The following is a 17,649-nucleotide window of genomic DNA, read 5'->3' on the forward strand; positions in this document are numbered from 1 at the left end:
AGAATAAATGTCTGCAGCGCACTGCGTCTGCCATGGAAGAAAGGGGTTCTTTTCTAGATCCTTGTCTGCACAGAACTATTGTTGTTAAGGGAAAAAAAACTGTGAAGACTATATTACTCATCAGCAGGCTCGGCCAATTAGCAATGCTACTGAGCTCACCATCATTAGTCTCAAACTGCTGCAGCCTCCGTAAATAAGCCAAGTTGTGATAATGACTTGGGGGGGAAACCTCTCCAAGTTTCCCAGCATTTAGGGGTGTCAATTAGTTCCCCGACAGAGCAGCTATTATCAGGCGAGGACCTCGCTAATTCCCTGGATAAATGTCGGCTGTTTGCATCGTTAAAGGGGTAGCAGTATCGAGGTGAAAAGATGGTAAAACCATGCTTTTCCACTCACAAACTGAGAGGCCAAACCACACACCAGTGGCGAGGATAAGTGGCTCGTAGAGGTGAGATCGGAGGCCTGATGCCAGGATACGGAAAATGGGTCAGCCCTGGTAAAAACTGTTGATTTAAATGAGATTCAGAAGTAAACAAGACTGACACAAAGGAAGAATTAAGGAAGTTAGGTCATTTTTTGTTTAGGATTAAGTAAACAATAAGACATCTGGGATCTTGTACTTCAATTAACAAAATACTCTAGAATACTAGACTAATTACCAACAGAATAAAACATACTTGTATAACAGCATAGCCAGGTGTCGATGCCGACAGATTTCAACAAGGCCTACATCTACAATTCTTATTACTACAGTGATTTATTAGAACGTGCAAACGAGCAACGCACAATAACGTCGAAGCACTTTTGTAATAAATCCATCAACCCCTCGTTAAGTCTTGGAACAACTTTATAGATCCGAATTAGCTAGGCATGACAGTGATGTCGTTCTGGCAGCTTGTGCATCATCTAAAATCCCAGGTTAATCTTTGACAATATTTCCATGTTATTCCATGTTTCTACCAGAATAAAACACAAAATAGGGTTAGACTGAGGTGGAAGCATGGGTTGCTATCAGAGTGGAAATAGATGGAATGTTTGACCTCTAGAGAGCCAATATGATCCCACCGTTTGTGTGCAATCTCAAGTTCATTCAACAGCGACACCAGCGATCCTTAAGATACATGCAACATAATGTGATGTATGACACTGATGTCTGGGACCATGTCAGCGTAGATGAAATGATAATCGATTTTGGGTTGGTAGAGAAGAAAACATTACAGGTCACACAAGTGATTCATCAGTTGATGATGTGAAATCCTCACTCACACTGCCCTGTATTTCAACCATAAGTCTAAAAATGGTTTAGAAAACGGCCACATGTATGACGGATTGTCCCCAGGGGCACTGAAATGATGGCAGAGTTATGAGGGAGAGAAGCAGACCATTCCTAGTGTTGAAATGAACTCATGGTTTCACACGCAGACAATCTGTTGAAAAAAAACAACTAAAAAGATCCATTCTGTTAAATTAGCCTTTTTAAAATAACAACTAAAAATATGTATAAATAAAATATGTCTTTAACACAAGGAGTATTTACTTCCCTTGGTCTCTCTGGGAGTCATGACAGCAACTCTTGGCATGAGCATATTTACTGTGACATGTAGTTACTGGTAATTTAAGCTTAGTGAGGGAAACTTGCAAGCACAAGTCTAAAGTGGTGCGTGCAATCTAAGAGGCAAATTAGATTCTTTATTGCAGTGAATCATTAACTTGGATGTTCACATATCAAGAAGCTGAATCACCGTGTTTATATTATCACTTGTGTAGGAGGGTCGAAACAAACAAACAAATAAACCTGAAGAAATTACAATGCCAGAAAGTATTCTGATTCACACTAGTAAAGCACCACGCACACCCACCAAGGTGATCATTTCACGACTTTGTGAGAACACAACACACAAAGAAAAACATTTGAAAAACTTCTGCGATTCAAGAATTGAGTCGGCTCACAACAAAAACTACTGGCAAGATTGGAACTTGTTCAGATCGTTTGAAAGCACATTAATCACTAGTAACAGCCGGTAGTTAGGCTGGAGGCAATGTTGTTTTCTTAAAGCTCCAACAATACAGATGAACTACAACACATACTCAAATGAACAATAATACACAAGCCAACCTTTTGAGGTGGAGGTAACAATGCCATGTATCAGAAACAGTTAACTATTACTACTAGTAACTATATCTTTCTCTGCTCGCAATTTGCTTAGAAGAGGGTTGACACTGCTCCCAGCTACACAGGGTGAGAGGAAGAGGACACCCTGGACATGTCACCAGTCTGTTAGGGACACAGGCACTTTACAAATAAAACTCACATATTTACACACATTTTACAATATTTACATCAGAAAAAAGTGCTTATATCCCATCCACTGAAAACACTGTTTTTCTGGAGATTAAATCTTATTTACCATGGTCAATGTTTTTCACCACGCCTAATCAATCCTGGAAGTTTCCACCTCCAAGGGACTCGCTGTATAAACAAAGCGGGGCGTAATTACAACTGACTGGAGAAGATGTGAAGCCAATATTATATCGTAATAATCGTAACCGCTCTAGTAACCTCTCGTTCGCTGAAATTTCAGACGGGGGAGAACTTTATAAAGTAATAAGTTAAAAACATGATGAGGGACTTACTGCATCTTGGAGAGGAAGATTTCAACATGTAAACATGCTTACGAAACAAGGTTACGAAAAATGGGCAAGTTTTGAAACGGGTTTGTCATTAACTAAGCACTTGTATGACAAAAGATGTCTGACGTTCCACACCTGTCCTACAACTTCACGTGCTAGAGTGAAATATTTGCTCCACTATAGAGGAGAACAAAGTACTAAACGTGACGAACAAAGCATATTAAGACCATCAGAATTCCAGGATGGGTATTGCTGAACAAAAAGATGAACCAGCGTGGTTGACAGAGTCAATATTCCTGCCATGAATCACACATGTCAAAGCGCTTTCAGACGGTCTCACGTCAATGTGAAATTTCCACTGCCCACAGAGGCGGTCAGATGTTGACTTTGCCCTGTGTGTCACGCAGAATGTCAACAGGTCAACACCTACTTACACACACACACCCACTACATTAGAAGTCAAAAAAGCCTCTCCCACGATTAATCAAGAGTGCGAACACATTCTCATCATTCCCTCATTCACACCCTTTCATGCTGTCACACGGAGCAGGAATCACTAGGGAGATGAGAAGGTATCAAAACAAACATGTCAGAAAGGCGTGTTGGTAGATGACTGCGGGCATTGTTAAAAATGGCAACTATCGCTAATAACCATGTGTCATCGATGCAGGATAATCAGAGCCTCAAACATACCTGTAATTTCTGAGGCTACTCCCTTTTTTTCATTGGGGAAAACATGAAGGGTGTCGCCTGTTGAAGGACTGGATGTACAATACTACGTCCATCTACCACCGATGTCTTTGAGGATTGTGATTCTGTACAAGTTAATTACTTTTTGATTCTACTAGCACAGACATTCCAGTTTCTGCCAACAGTCAACAACATACATAGATTGATTTGGTACTTTAAATCAGTGGTCCCCAACCCTCGCAACGGGGACTGGTACGTGAGACATTTGGTACCGGGCCGCAAAGAAAGAATAAATAAATAAATACTACATTCTATTAATTTTACTGCCTGGAAGGTGTTTTATTACAAAACAAAACACAAAAAAACATATTTTTTTATTAAATAACATTAGCATGTGACTTTTGAATAGTTACAGTAAGACAAAAACTAAATCCATATAAATAATGATATAATAATAATTTTTACTGAACGTTGATCTGTAAATATAATCCGGATATTTAACGCGTCCACACGTGTCACTGATTGAAAGTCTCTGTGTGCCTTGTAATAGACTGTTGACATGTTCAGGGTGACCCCACACTACTGCTAAGGGAATCAACTTCATGATTTAAGCGGTACAGAATAAAAAGAAATGGATAAATATTTATCATAACCAAACATATTTATAAAAAAACCTTGGGCAGATAGACAATTAACTGCATATAGAGATTTGTGTGTGTGTGTGTGTGTGTATATATATATATATATATATATACACAAACAGAGTTTGTGTATTTAATTACCCACCTCTGGTGTAAATGTGTTGCTTTCTCTGAGTTGTTAAATGTTTTACTGTAAAGCTTCATAAACATATAATTACAAGTGTTCAGCGACACAGGGGTGTTTGCTCAAGTGACTCCATTTATCTTCCCGTGCATCATCGTCATGTTACCTCTCTTCACACTGAACTGCTCAGCCCCGTGTTTACCACATCCTCTACATGCAGCAGTGGGTTTCCTCACAAAAGGCTCACAGCAGCACTTTGTTACACACTCTAGAAACATCTTGTTGCTACCAGGCCTATTCAGTGTTGGATAGATGCTGGCTGAGCAAACGCTTTCAGAAACGTGGAAAACATCACCCGCCTCACAGGTTGTGTAGTTAGACGGAAAACTTTTTTTTTTTTAATGGAGGGAAATACAGTCGGAACAAGGGAGAGAAAAGACTGATCCAGACTTCCTGCACGTGTTACAGAGAAAACTCACACATGTTCCAAAAGCAAAACTCAACTTTTTTCTCAAAGTATTTGATCAGCATACACTATGTTCAAGGGTTATGTAAGTAAGTAATCAAGTAATTTATATTTATAGAGCGCTTTTCTAGACCAGGGTCACCCTTGTTTATTAGCTGGCAGCAAAAATGACGAAAATTTAGTCTGTCGTTATACAGCAGAACCAGTAGGACAAGTGAAAGAAAGAATCACATCTTTGTTTCCTTGCTGGCATCACAGCGGACAATCTTCTTCGGTGAGTTCATCACTTCAAGTGCAGTGAAGTAGACAGTTGACCTCTCACCTGGTTGATCCATGTCATATCCCCGCACAGTGGGGTGGACGGTCATGAGATTTGATGCACCCGACGTTTGGGGCTCTGTTGACGGGGCCCTCGAGCAAGGTCACCGACACTATGTGGTGCTAATTGTTGTAGGTCGCTTTGGATGAATGCATCCACGTAAGGACTTTCTTCATCTTGACTTCTGAGTCTATAGTCTAGAATGATCAATGACTAGATCGCCAAAACATTCTTCCAACAACACCAAGAGAACCAAATTCTAAGTCTAAATCCTTCTTGACATGCAGTCCAGAAATGTAGGGCTGGATGTCAAATATTCAGCCTAAAACTAGAACAAAGATTCCAAGATGGCAGCGCACAGTAGTGCAGTAGCTTCTTGAGGGTTGACAGAAAAGAACATAATTATGGAATATATTGATTCTAATTTTTCAGATGATACAAACTAGATCACATTTTTAAAAAAAAATTGAAACGGAGGACATGGTCCTGGTGCATTTCAGCATGGAGAATAAAGACCAGATCAAAGACACATTAAAGGCTAAAGTAAGCATTGACAACAGAGGCAAAGAGATCTGACTTGCCAGGGAAGCAAAATGCTAGCAGACCACTTAATACCCGGATTCACCTTCCAGACTAATGGTACACAGCTCTTCCAGAACTTCAAGACTTCTTTCATCCAGGTCCATGATTTAGCTCTACGACTCTTAAAAAGTAGAAAGCGTGGTTCCTATCAGCAAGTACGCTACATAATAGGACTAATGGGAGAGAAATAAGTTGTTTTTAATGATTCCATCTCATTAAAGAGATTCATGTTTTCATTTTGCTTCTTTATTTACCTCTTTACGACATGAGGCACAATGTATTGTCCTACTAGTCTACCTTCTTTATTAGCTTATTAAACTTTTTAATATCTCACCCACTGTTCTTTGACCACTTTACTCGAGGCAAAATAGCTATAATTGAAAGATGTCCACGAGCCAGACTGACTCCATCTTAAGTTAAATCTGGATTGTGTTGTGGTTTCCCTAAACCTGGAAAAACCTACAGATTCTTAAATTTAAAAAAATCCACACAGAGAAGCAGGTCTACACTGCGTCTCTCATGGACGACTGAACTCATCGCAACTTGACTGATGGAGGAAACTTTCACAAGTATGGGTTTTACGTTTTAACATAGTTTTTGTGTTTTCTTCTTTGATTATCATTTAAAAATATTCAACTGATGCTCCATTAAGTTTTCACATATGGTTTCTTCATTATTAATTTTAAGGATGATTATTATCCAAATAAACCCTATTTCCTGTCTGGAGCAGCTAATGAATCCTCACCTCTAACATTCCAGGTGAAAGCGCTAATAACAGCCTCACTAGTTCACATGACAAATAACTCTATAAACTTTCCACCTGGCTCAGTCCTTCCACTGGTCCTTCCAAAGGACTTCTCACAAATACAGATGTGTAACGTTTACGTCTCTCTCTGTGTGGGCTTTTGAGGAGGCATTTCCAAGCCGATCTTCATCCAGGTCCATCAGCTGCTGCCATCAGGTGGAACCATTAGCGAGCTAGCAGACTGTTATTTTTAAATAAACCGCAAAGAAACGTCAAATAGAACAGACATAACGTCTGTGAAATGCGAGTGAAACAAGTGAACCGGTGTCTACATTGCGTGAGGTCGTAAAATATGTCTGAACTTACCGTAATATGTTGGATAAAAGTCCTGCTGACAGTGGTGTCTGGTCCACCTGCTCGCAGCTTGTCCTCAGTTTTAAATGCGATAGAAGACAGAAAGAACAAAGGTAACACACGTCAGTGCTTCCGCCGAGACGTGGGCGACTCTTCTCCTGCCGGACTCCACCTGTGGCCATGTGCTGACACCAAAATAAAGCTGTGACAGAGGCAGCGCTGGGGCGTGTCACGTCACAGAGGCGGGAGAAGAAGAGCGGCGCTGCTTTACGACACCACGGCGACACCTGCTGGCAAGTCTGAGGAACAGCGTGGTCAATCTTTCTCTCTACCCCCTTGTTGCCATTATTCATCAGGTTCTTTTCACGTATTTTTCAAACATATTATCGTTTGAACCAAACATGCAGTTTGAGAGTCCATCAGAAATATAATTTACTCTTTAAATATTCTTTATTATTGATCTTTCTTTCTATTTCTGGGAAATCTATTCATCATAACGTAACGTGATATCTGTACTTGATGAAACAGATTAATATATAAACAATGAGTAAACCAAACTTTCAGATTCTAAAATGTATATATTTTAAGTAGTATTTAAAACTAGAAGTTGATTTATGAATCCGAAAAAGTGTGTTTGTTTACTCTGAAAAAACTTAATATGAACACAATGGCCTTTTAAAGTTTTCAATTTGTATGTATTTTTAACTGTGTATTGTTTTTGATTGTTCAAGAGCTTTGTGACCCTGGTCCCGCTTTATAAATAACAATTACTTACTTACAATAATCATTAAAAAAAAAAAAAACCTAAAACTTTTTTCGCAGATCCAAGTCTATATTTATAATTAATTTACCAAAACATTTAGACATAAAATTATAATGTAATCTATAGTTTTAATATGACCAAAAGGAACTGTACTACAGTATATTTATTTAAAGTACCTTGAAGCAAAAACTTGTAACGGAATACATTTTTCCAGTATGATTGACATATTTTAAAGTGAACATGCTCAACATTTTTTTCAAATTTATGATTTGGTTGTATTTTCAGACAATCTCTTAACACCTTCACTATCAGTGAATATCAACAAAGTTATCATTTGGTGAATCCTTTTTGACATATGCTTTAAAAAAAAAAAGAAGAAGGATCCTATTTAAATAAGTATTTGTTTTAAACATTGCCATTTCTTTAGTTTCGATTGCATTGTGCCATTTAAACAGGGGTTCCCAGCCTTTTTTGCACCATGGACCGGTTTAATGTAAATATTATATTCGCCGACCAACCTATAAATGTTAAAATAAATCATATAAATTAGTTAAATGATATACATCATATACAGTTTCTGTTTCACTTAAGTTCAGTAGTTTACAGATTTATTTGATGCGGGAACTTGACTGAAGTGTCTGGACGTTTCAAGAGTCACAGACTAATATAACTTTCTTTTTTTTTTTAAATAAATCTCCTTTCAGTCAGTAATATTGAATAGAACACAAATTATATAATGATGTTTTCCTTCTGTGTGGTCTGGTAACAAATTTTTACCGGTATTGGTCCCCGAGGTAAGGGTCTGTGAATTTAAAGAATAATATAACACACTCATCTCTCAGTGTCACACCGTTTATTAAATTCCAAATGCGTACCTTGAATGAGATACATTATATTTATCAGCAAATATATATTATACTCCATTTTATCAAAGGCGTCTGTACAATCATCTTGTGTCGACTACATATAAAACTTAACGTGAAATAATGTCTACTTTAAACAGGAAAAAAGGAAAAATACACCAGAACAAAATTACCACTAGATACCAAAGATACACAGTTAAAGCTTTGATACACAGAACAGCAGATGACAATTAAAAAACATGTTTTTTCTTTAAAAAAAAAAAGCTTTACATTTGGCACTGACACAGCGTAAAATAAATGGTCATTAACTGCAATAAAAGAAACGTATTTCAGTTTAGCCATCTTATCTCATCATCTATTTTCTATTTTCATACAAAACCTCCAGCTCTAGTGGGGAAACACTGAGGCATTTTAAGCCAACCAAGAGCCGTATTGTGTGTCCAGGGTTTACCTCTCGGTTATACCCATTAAAACCCCTCATGGGGGAAAGCGTCCAGGAAGCAGACGGACATGGTCTGAAAATTGAATATTTTATGACAAATTAAGCGGTTTCTTAACCACCAAAACTAGCCTTTTTTAACAATCAACTTTGTATTAAGTATTCTTAAAAATATTTGATATCCCCCCTTTATAAATCCTAGTTGTGTTTTCGCTGGCAGTTTCCTCCCACAGTCGGTTTATATGTAAGAAAGTAAGTAATTTATATTTTTAGAGCGCTTTTCCAGACCAGGGTCACAAAGCGCAGGCTTTTCCTTGATTTTCTGAGACTCCTGTGTTTGTCTCTGTGTTGTCTTCACCTTTTAAGCATATATTTTATCGTTATATTGTTTGATTGTTTAAGCGCATGCTCTTTAAAGTTTTGTTCTATCCCCCAAAAGATTATACTTTTTTCTGGTTAAAAGAAAATTGAGTATATTTAAAAACACAATCCACTATGAATTAGAGTTCTTAAAGAAAATTGAATATCAAAAGCTTTTGTTTCTCTCACTGGATTTTATTTTATGTTATTTACCCATAAAGCATTTCATCTGATTTTCTAGGTTAAGTTTAAGGTAAATTAAAATATTTAATTATTTATTTTGAAATATATTCAACCTGTTTTAACCATTTTCAAAGCTTTTTCTTACTGATCAATAGTCAATGATTTTGTGTAGACGTCCTGAAAGTTTACAAAAGATTTTTTAAGGCTTCAAAAGGATCATTTCCTGGTTTTACTTCGAGCTCTGATCAGCAAAAGCAGAAAGAAAGAGTCGAGAAGTGAGTCTGTTTTCCCTCGTCAGCCCTTTGAGAAAGACGTTCTACCACAGGTCTTCAATCGTTGCATCTGAACTGTCACAGATCTGTAAAATAATCTGGAGAAAGTGTCCAACATTAGAGGAGACATGTCTTGAGAGATCCCAGCAGAGACTGGTGATGGTGCATCAAACTGAGCGAACACTGTACTTCAGGCTTCAGGCTCACTGGGAAGGAATGCAAACTTCCTGCAGCTGGGAATAGCCGAGGAACAAAACCCTCCTTTCTCAGCTTCTGACACAGAAGCTGCAGCATTCAGTGATTCTTTGCAGAGTGGCGGTTGTGTGTGTGAGAACATCAGCGGTGAGAACACACACACATGCATGAACGTGCATGAAGCAGTTTGGGGGGGGGGGCGTGGTGGTGAGGAATTATTAACCGGATTATTTTGATCCAAGTGAAAGCAAGAAGTGCTGCAGTCAAAAAGGTGCCACATAATTCCCAGGAAACGTTCCGAAAGCCTGAGTTCGATCTGACGTACCTGTTGAGGAAACGGAACAAAGGAAGAATTTAGGAACTGTAGTACTTCATAACATCCACTAGAGACCGTGCTGACCAGGGGTGTGAGACAATATTGATACACCCATATAACCCTTTTTTTTTTACTTTACAGTATTGATATTTTCCAGCACTATACCAATGTTCTTTTGGATTTTTTAATTATATTTTATTTTTATTATAGTTCTTGAATGGATTTTAATCCAAGTGTGAGTAAAATAAAATAATTACTTTTTTTTATTTACAATTAACATTCAAATATTTCCAGCATTTGTTCATTTTTGAGTTGAAATTAAACCTTGGCCACCAGGTGGCAGCAGTCATTAGTTTCTCCGCAGCTGAAGGAACATTTAAAATGTGGCGATGACTGAGGTACAGAGGATACAGTCAATGTCAGAAGCTTTTAAAGCTGATCTTTAGACAAAGTTTGGTTTCAAAACAAATGAAAACAGTTACGACTTTGTCAAGAGTCATGTGGTCTATAGACAGTACAATACTACAGATATATTCTTGTTTGTAAAGTATTACAATATATCATATACATGACCCCGTATCGTGATACTTTGCCAGATTCCTGCCAATACCCACCCGTACTGTCTACTAGCAATTAACTCAAACACTGATGAACAGATGCCGATAATGGGTTTAAAATAGATTTCTAAGTGTTGGTGCTGTTTGTAGTTTCATCTTGATAAAGGTATCGTCAGTCTCTTAAACGGCTTTGGACTGCCAGGTGGCAGCAGTTATTACGTACTCCACAGCTAAAGAAAGAATGTTGACTGTGGACAAGAGGATACAATCGACTTTAGCAGCTTTTAATGCTGATGTTTTATCATATTTCAAAACAAACAAAAGCAGTTACCACTTCATCAAGATTCATGTTGTCTGTAAATACTGCAACACCAGAGTCAAGTTCTTGGACAATATAACAACTATATCCTTGTTACTACAGTATCACAATATATTGTATAGTATAATTGTATATTGTGATAATTGTTGTTAATACACACCACTTGTACTGCCAATGGGACCCAAGCTATATATATCTTTTAAAAAACAATATCCTTTACCTACAAACCAGCCATCGTCACATTTCTCCATCACTTGCACGATGTCTCCTTCTCGCAGCTCCAGCTCGTCAGAGTTCTGCGGCTTGTAGTTATAAACTGCTTTGTACCTGAGAGGAGAAGAAGAGTTTCAGGACGAAAACGTTCAGGGATACGATCGGTTGTCTTGAGACGTACGGCTTTCGCTGCAAAACTGAGTCGGTCTGCACGTTAGCCGGAGCGACAGAGTTGGCCGGAGGACCCGAGCTGTTTGGCGCGGCGCCCTGGAAGATGGTACAGGCGTGAACATTTGGGAGAAGCAAAAAAAGAAGAAGAAGAAAAAGTGGAGAGTGTGACGTGGACATGCAGTGACCTGGGAGGGGGCAGTGAGTCTCGGGAGTGCAGAAGCAGGTGACTGTGCGGCGGGTGAGACGGCTTTGCCGGACCCTCTCCAGTGGTTGTTCTGGGTGGCGGGAGGAGGAGTGCTGGTGTGGCTCTGGGGCCACTGGTAGGCTGTTTCTTTGGGCGTGTTTGTGGGCGAGCGTGAGTGCACGGGCGAAGAACGCGGACTCAGAGAGTTCGGACTGTACGGCGACGCGGGTGACAGCAGGCACGGCGAGTGGAGAGGACGTCCTGGACTCTGGGGCCCGGGCGAGGAGGGAGAAAGGGGCCCGGTGGAGTAGTTGTCCAGTGAGTATTTCGTGCGAGGCAGCTTGTTGACCTGGACGTAGCTGGCCGGGAAGATGCCACTCCTGCCGGTCCCCGTGATCCTTCCCTCCAACCACTTGTCGTCCACCTGCCTGGTAACAGTGATCACCTCGCCCTGGGGACACCAGAACCAGAGCCATTACAAATGCTGGTCCACAGCCGAGCAAGACTAACTTAACTAGAAACAAAGATTAAAAAAAAGTGGCAAAATATTACACTTAACAAAAAGGACCTTCACACCATCTAAAAGGTAAAAAAACAAGCTTTTAAAAGGCAATTTGTGAAAATAAAAGGACCATAAAAAACAGATGAAAACAAACCAGAGACAGATTCAGCCTCAGTGTTATGTTGACAAAATCGGATCCAGACCTCGTCGGTCGTGGTCACTCGCTATAACATTTGTAACAAATGAAGACTCACAACTCTAGATTCCGAGAGGAAAGCTGGTTTAGGTCGTTCCATCATAATACCCAGTGTAAACAGTAGCAGCTCTTAGATGTTTAACTTACATGGAATAAACATTTCTAAATGTATTGTGGATGGTTAAAGTTGACGTTTTGCTTTCATAAGAATCAAAGCAGATCCGCAGCCATGGAATGTTTAACCATAATAAGACCTGGAAAAATATGTGGCCATTTAAAAAGAAAAAGTGTTTGTTTGAGCCTCCTGACATTTTTTCCTAAATCCTGCTGAGACACAAATCCACCACACATTCCACAGGCTGAATTAAGCTTATTTTGTCATTATGTTTATGAGACATTTTCACATTTTATACCCCAATGCATTATTAAGCCAAAGTACCTGGCGAGAATTGTTTCCTGCACTTAACAGTGACGTTTTTACGATGTATCTATAACGTATGTAGGCCCTTGCGAACATGTGAGGATAGCGAGACATCTAGTGGCGGTTTGACAGATTGCACCCAAGAATTGACTGCGTAAACATTGCCAAAATGATTGTGACAAAAAGAGTGCAGACACACAAAACCACAGCAGTATTATAAAAAGCTTTACTTACCGCATATAATCATCTAATGATATTAGTTACTAAAAATATGAACATAGTAGTATAAGGTAATTTACAACTTGAGGTAGTAAAAAGTGACTATTTCCAGTAATTTTACAGTAATTTACTACTCCAGGTACTCTAAAGTAAGTGACTATATAGGGAAATCTAAAGAAATCAGTTTTTTAGAATAAGAATATACTAATATACAGCAATTTACTACTAGAGGTACTCTAAACTACGTAGGTAATCTAAAGATATCGGTTACTAAAAATAAAAAATAAAAAAAGAGGTCAAATCATTATGAGTGAAAACTAGCAGTAAAGTAATACCTAAAATCAAAGTAAATAAAAATGTACAAATCCCTAAAAGGGGAAACAAAAACGGCCAAAGGAGCCGGGAGCAATTTAGTTTAAAAAATGGCAGAAAGAAAACCGATTTAGCAGAAAATTACAAAAACATATGAACATCTCAGAAAACTGATAATCATAAAATCAAAAGATGATGAAATGAATATGGAAAAAGAAGGTTGGATTATATCAGATGGTAAGCACTTACTTTTCGAAAAGAAAGTTCAACTGGAAGGTCGGCGTTGAAGTTATAAAGCGCCACAGCTTCACCGAAGTCTATCACCTGCAAAGTGGGGGACTTAATGGGAGTGGGCTTCTCCGATGGAGCCAGGATCTGTTTTGGGAGGGACACACACACACACCACAATAAGACACACTAATACACACCAGGCTTCCACAGAAATGTACCTCCACGTAGGTCGTGGGGAAAATACCGGCCCGTCCGTGGTGTTCTCCTTCAAACCAGTTCTTGTCGACCTGTCGGTGGATGTAAACGATCTCGCCCTTCTGCAGCGGGAGCTCTCTGCACACACACACCGATAGAAGAAACACTAGAAAATGAAATCCTTTAATTAAAAAGGAAGACTAGGAACGTACTTTTGAGACTGAGCCTGGAAATTAAACTTGACTCGTGCTGCTTTCATCTGGGAAAACACACATGAACATGAGTTCTGATAGTTTTATTTTAGCACTTGAGAGTATAAACGTTATGATCATGTTAACCCACTTTCTTCTCCTCTTTCTTAGGCGATCGCTCCATGGTGTCATTGGTAGGAGAGAGACGTGCTACTGTTGACAAAAAAAATCACATGATAATAAATATAATTGTTTTTAAAAACAAGTAAAAGTTGAGTTGAATTTCTCAAACTCCTGTGTTGTTCTCAGTATTATCTTGATCTTTAAAGTATGTACTTTTTTGAGTATTGTTTTGATTGTTTAAGCGCTTTGTGACCCTGGTCTCGAAAAGCGCTATATAAATAAATATTACTTACTTACTTACTTACTTACTTATATTTTATCTGTGGTTTGCTCAAGATAAAAAAGTAACTTCAAACACACAAAGGGAAAAGGTATTGCTTGGGAAAATAAATTAAATAACACTCAGGTTCCTTCAAACAATAGAAGCGAACCAATCTTTACTCATATCTTCCAGTTGAACTTCCTTCCCCCTCCACCCTAATCCCTCTGCTCCCATGGAACAACCTTAAAGGTTCCTTCATGAGGGAACAGAGAAGCACACACTCAGGATTCATTAGATTACACAAATTTGTTTCACGAGTTTCATGTATAGGATGAAAATAAATAACCCAACATTAATGCTCCACAATTATTTTATATACATGTGCACTTTTTAAGCATTTGAAATACTGGACAATGAGCTGAAGAGAGATCCTGAACTCACTCACACAACACACACAATAGGAGAGAAGTGCTTCCTTCAAAAGGTTAACGGATCCAGATGGTATTCAATAAAAACACCAACATTGAATCATAATGTCTTGAAAATGTATTTGAAACTATTTTTTTTTACATAACTTCCTTGACAGAGGTAATTATTGCTTCTTTTTTTTAAATACAGTTGTTGTAAAACAAAATCTCACCATATGTCGAGGAAGAGGGTGACAATCTACCAGGTCCTTTTGGTCCTTGTGAACTCCTACAAAAGAATCATCAGTTAACTGTGCTTTCAAAATGCAAAACTTCTATCAAATAAAGCAATTATTATATAAGCTCAGATGACTGAAAATAAAATTGTATTAGGAGTACATTTGCAGATCAAACAGTTTGCAGATATTTTATCTTATTTTGGGTTATAAACAACCACAAACACCACAAGTACACTTTTTTTTTAAAGCTCCACATTCTTCTTTAAACCCCTTAAAACTCACAGAAGTATGTAAAGGTCAAAAGCCACAAGCGTCACTTTGCAAACAGCAAGATTCATCCAAGAATGTGTTATGCACACGTCCAGAAATGTTAACCTGTGTCTGCTGTGGGCAACAAATACTGTACTTGAAGTTGTTAAAGTTCAACAGTTTCCTAACCGAGCGTCTGACAGGTACCCTGCCGGGTTCTAACCGTCCAATCACGTCGCACACACAGCAGGAAGAAAATGGAAGGAGAATTACACAGACTTGATGAGGGAATATAAAAGTGGATTAGGAGACTCAGAGGAGGTCTGTTAATGAGTTGTTGACCCTGAAACTTCCATGTGGGTCCCTGCTGCTGTTGCAGATTCTGTTTTTATTTGCATCCCTGTTAAGAGTCGACATCTCGGAAATGTTACATTTTAAATGTCAATTACTTTAAATTTCCCTCATTTATTGACTAATATGCAATAAAATATAATTTAGATTAAAAAAAAGCTTCCTTTTATAAACGGATAAAAAGATGCAAGTGTTTCTATTTTATTAGGAAATTAAGAGGAAAGAAGGAATAATCACATTTTGGTGTCTTTAGGTGGAGAAAAAAGGAAGAAAAACAGCTCAAAGATGACCAAAACATCCTTATCTGTTTGATTCACATGTATTACCTTTGATCTATTTTTTAAAAATGAGAAACTACAGCAATAAATATGTAACTGTGAGTAGTAAAAGTAGTATAATTTATTAAATCATTTAATAACATAGTTAAATAGCTTGATGATGACATAAAAACATTATTCACATTGATAACCTTCGATCTTTTTCAACATTAATACTGCAGCAATAAAACATGCTAATATTTGACATTAGAGTACTTAAAGTAGTCCATCTTGTAAAATAAATAGATACAACTAAGTTCAGGAAATTAATTTATCTTCACAAAGACATATTAAAACATGTTGTTTGGTCACTGACCTGTAGTTTGAATCCCTAACAGGTCCGCTGGCTCGGCTCTCCTGTAAACACAGTAAATACTTAACAGTTTGTTCCTCACACTCTCAGATTTGGAGTAAATCTCAACACAGCTCCTGACAGAGCAGAGGTGCTGACCACTCCCCGAGGAGCAGCAGAACCCCTGGGTCCTACAGTCTGCTCTGTTTGAGGATGGAAGGTCTGGGAAAGGTGTGGATTAGATTAGGTGGACATTGTTGCAGCTGGATTAAGATTGAGGGGAAATTAAGTCGTGGCAGGCAAAGGGAAGCAGATGAAACACTCAGAGAAGATATGACTTCATCAGGGGTGTGTGTGGGGGGGGGGTGCAGGTTCTGCTATGAGAAGGAGGAATGGAGGGTTCGGGGTGATGCTTCGGCGGAGAGTCAGGACGGGGGGTCAGTACCTCACCCCGGCCTCGTTGCTGCCTCTTTTGAGAAAGTCTTCTCTCCAGGCCCTGGATGTCAGAGTCCAACTCCGCTTCAAACTGGCTCAGCTCGGAGGCCAGACTGGCCTGAACCAGAACCATGTTGGATTTCGGAACAGTTAAAAACAGGGACGACATGACATATAAGGGAGGGGGTTAAGAGTGTGTGGCTCAAATGAAGTGCTCACCTCGATTGAAGGAGACTTGACTTCTGCAGGGGCCTTCACTGACAAGCGATTCTGAAACGAAAGATGTTATTAAATAAGTAACTCTTGCTAAACTGTTCCCAGATCTGTCCTTGAACAGAGTTAATAAATGAAAGCTACAACTTAAGAGACAAATCAGAAGACACATTCAGTCAAGTACAACTACTGCTCATATACCATATTGTTTATTTTATCTTTCTTATTTAAATCTACTTTTCCCTGACCTGGACTGAAACCTGCCGAGGCAACAGTGTTAACTACTAGACCACAAATGGTATTTGTTTGATAGAGTTTCTGAGATTTAAATGCTAAATAAAATGCTAAGAACACATCACAGTTACATGAAAGCTGATTTATTTTAGTGATTCCATTGAATTGTAAGTCAATCTGATTGATCTCTTTTTTAATTTTTATTTTTTTCCTGAATGGTGCTGGATTCTAACATCAGCCCAAAGCTATTTAAGAGACTGACGATACCTTCAAACAGCACCTACACTTCAAATTCTATTTCAAACCCATTATTGGCATCTCTTCATCAGTGTTTGAGGTAATTTGCTAGTAGACAGTCCGGGTGGGTATTAGCAGGAATCTGGCAATGTATCACGATATGGGGGTCATGTATATGGTATATTGGAATACTTTAAAAACAAGAATATATCTGTAGTATTGTACTTGACTCTGGTGTTGCAGAATCTACTGACCACATGACACTTGACAAAGTCGTAACTATTTTCATTTGTTTTGAAACCAAATATGTCTAAACATCAGCTTTAAAGCTTCTGAGGTTGACTGTATCCTCTGGTCCTCAGTCATCGCCGCGATTTAATTGTTCCTTCAGCTGCGGGGAGAAAGTAATGACTGCCTGACTTTAAAGGAAAAATGTAATTATTTTATTTACAGTATAAACCATTAAAAACGATGATAAAAAAAATAACATAAACATGATTTGAAAGCCAAAAAACTGTTGATAAAGTATCACCAAGAAAAAAATGTTTTTTTTTTTTTTAGGATCTCTACTATCACCTAACACACCCAAAAACACTCATGAAAAAGTATGAAGCAAGGCTTTTTTTTTCTAGATGA

General features: G+C 38.4%; 2 protein-coding genes across 6 annotated transcripts in view; both read right to left on the bottom strand.

The window, feature by feature from the left end:
• The window catches only part of pdlim2 (PDZ and LIM domain 2 (mystique)), a 33,786-nt gene extending 27,050 nt beyond the window's left edge, over nucleotides 1-6,736 (bottom strand). The window contains exon 1 of the mRNA XM_087794879.1: nucleotides 6,565-6,736. The gene's annotated coding sequence lies outside the window, so the exon portion shown is untranslated. The remainder of the gene's footprint in view (nucleotides 1-6,564) is intronic.
• Nucleotides 6,737-8,153: 1,417 nt separating this feature from the next.
• Nucleotides 8,154-17,649, bottom strand: part of sorbs3 (sorbin and SH3 domain containing 3) — a 28,564-nt gene continuing 19,068 nt past the window's right edge. For 2 of the 5 annotated variants that reach the window (XM_087794795.1, XM_087794796.1), the window contains exons 10-21: nucleotides 16,549-16,599; nucleotides 16,340-16,447; nucleotides 15,919-15,959; nucleotides 14,680-14,735; nucleotides 13,806-13,867; nucleotides 13,676-13,722; nucleotides 13,487-13,601; nucleotides 13,287-13,412; nucleotides 11,389-11,838; nucleotides 11,214-11,299; nucleotides 11,040-11,146; nucleotides 8,154-9,952 (exon numbers count right to left, since the gene is read on the bottom strand). In XM_087794795.1, the coding sequence (XP_087650921.1) occupies nucleotides 9,891-9,952; nucleotides 11,040-11,146; nucleotides 11,214-11,299; nucleotides 11,389-11,838; nucleotides 13,287-13,412; nucleotides 13,487-13,601; nucleotides 13,676-13,722; nucleotides 13,806-13,867; nucleotides 14,680-14,735; nucleotides 15,919-15,959; nucleotides 16,340-16,447; nucleotides 16,549-16,599 (1,311 nt within the window). In that variant the 3' untranslated portion in view covers nucleotides 8,154-9,890. The remainder of the gene's footprint in view (nucleotides 9,953-11,039; nucleotides 11,147-11,213; nucleotides 11,300-11,388; nucleotides 11,839-13,286; nucleotides 13,413-13,486; nucleotides 13,602-13,675; nucleotides 13,723-13,805; nucleotides 13,868-14,679; nucleotides 14,736-15,918; nucleotides 15,960-16,339; nucleotides 16,448-16,548; nucleotides 16,600-17,649) is intronic. The other 3 variants (XM_087794809.1, XM_087794797.1, XM_087794801.1) reach the window with 3 other exon arrangements.

Source organism: Callionymus lyra, chromosome 1 (genome assembly GCF_982586985.1).
Source record: "Callionymus lyra chromosome 1, fCalLyr1.hap1.1, whole genome shotgun sequence".
NCBI classification, from domain to species: Eukaryota; Metazoa; Chordata; class Actinopteri; order Syngnathiformes; family Callionymidae; genus Callionymus; species Callionymus lyra.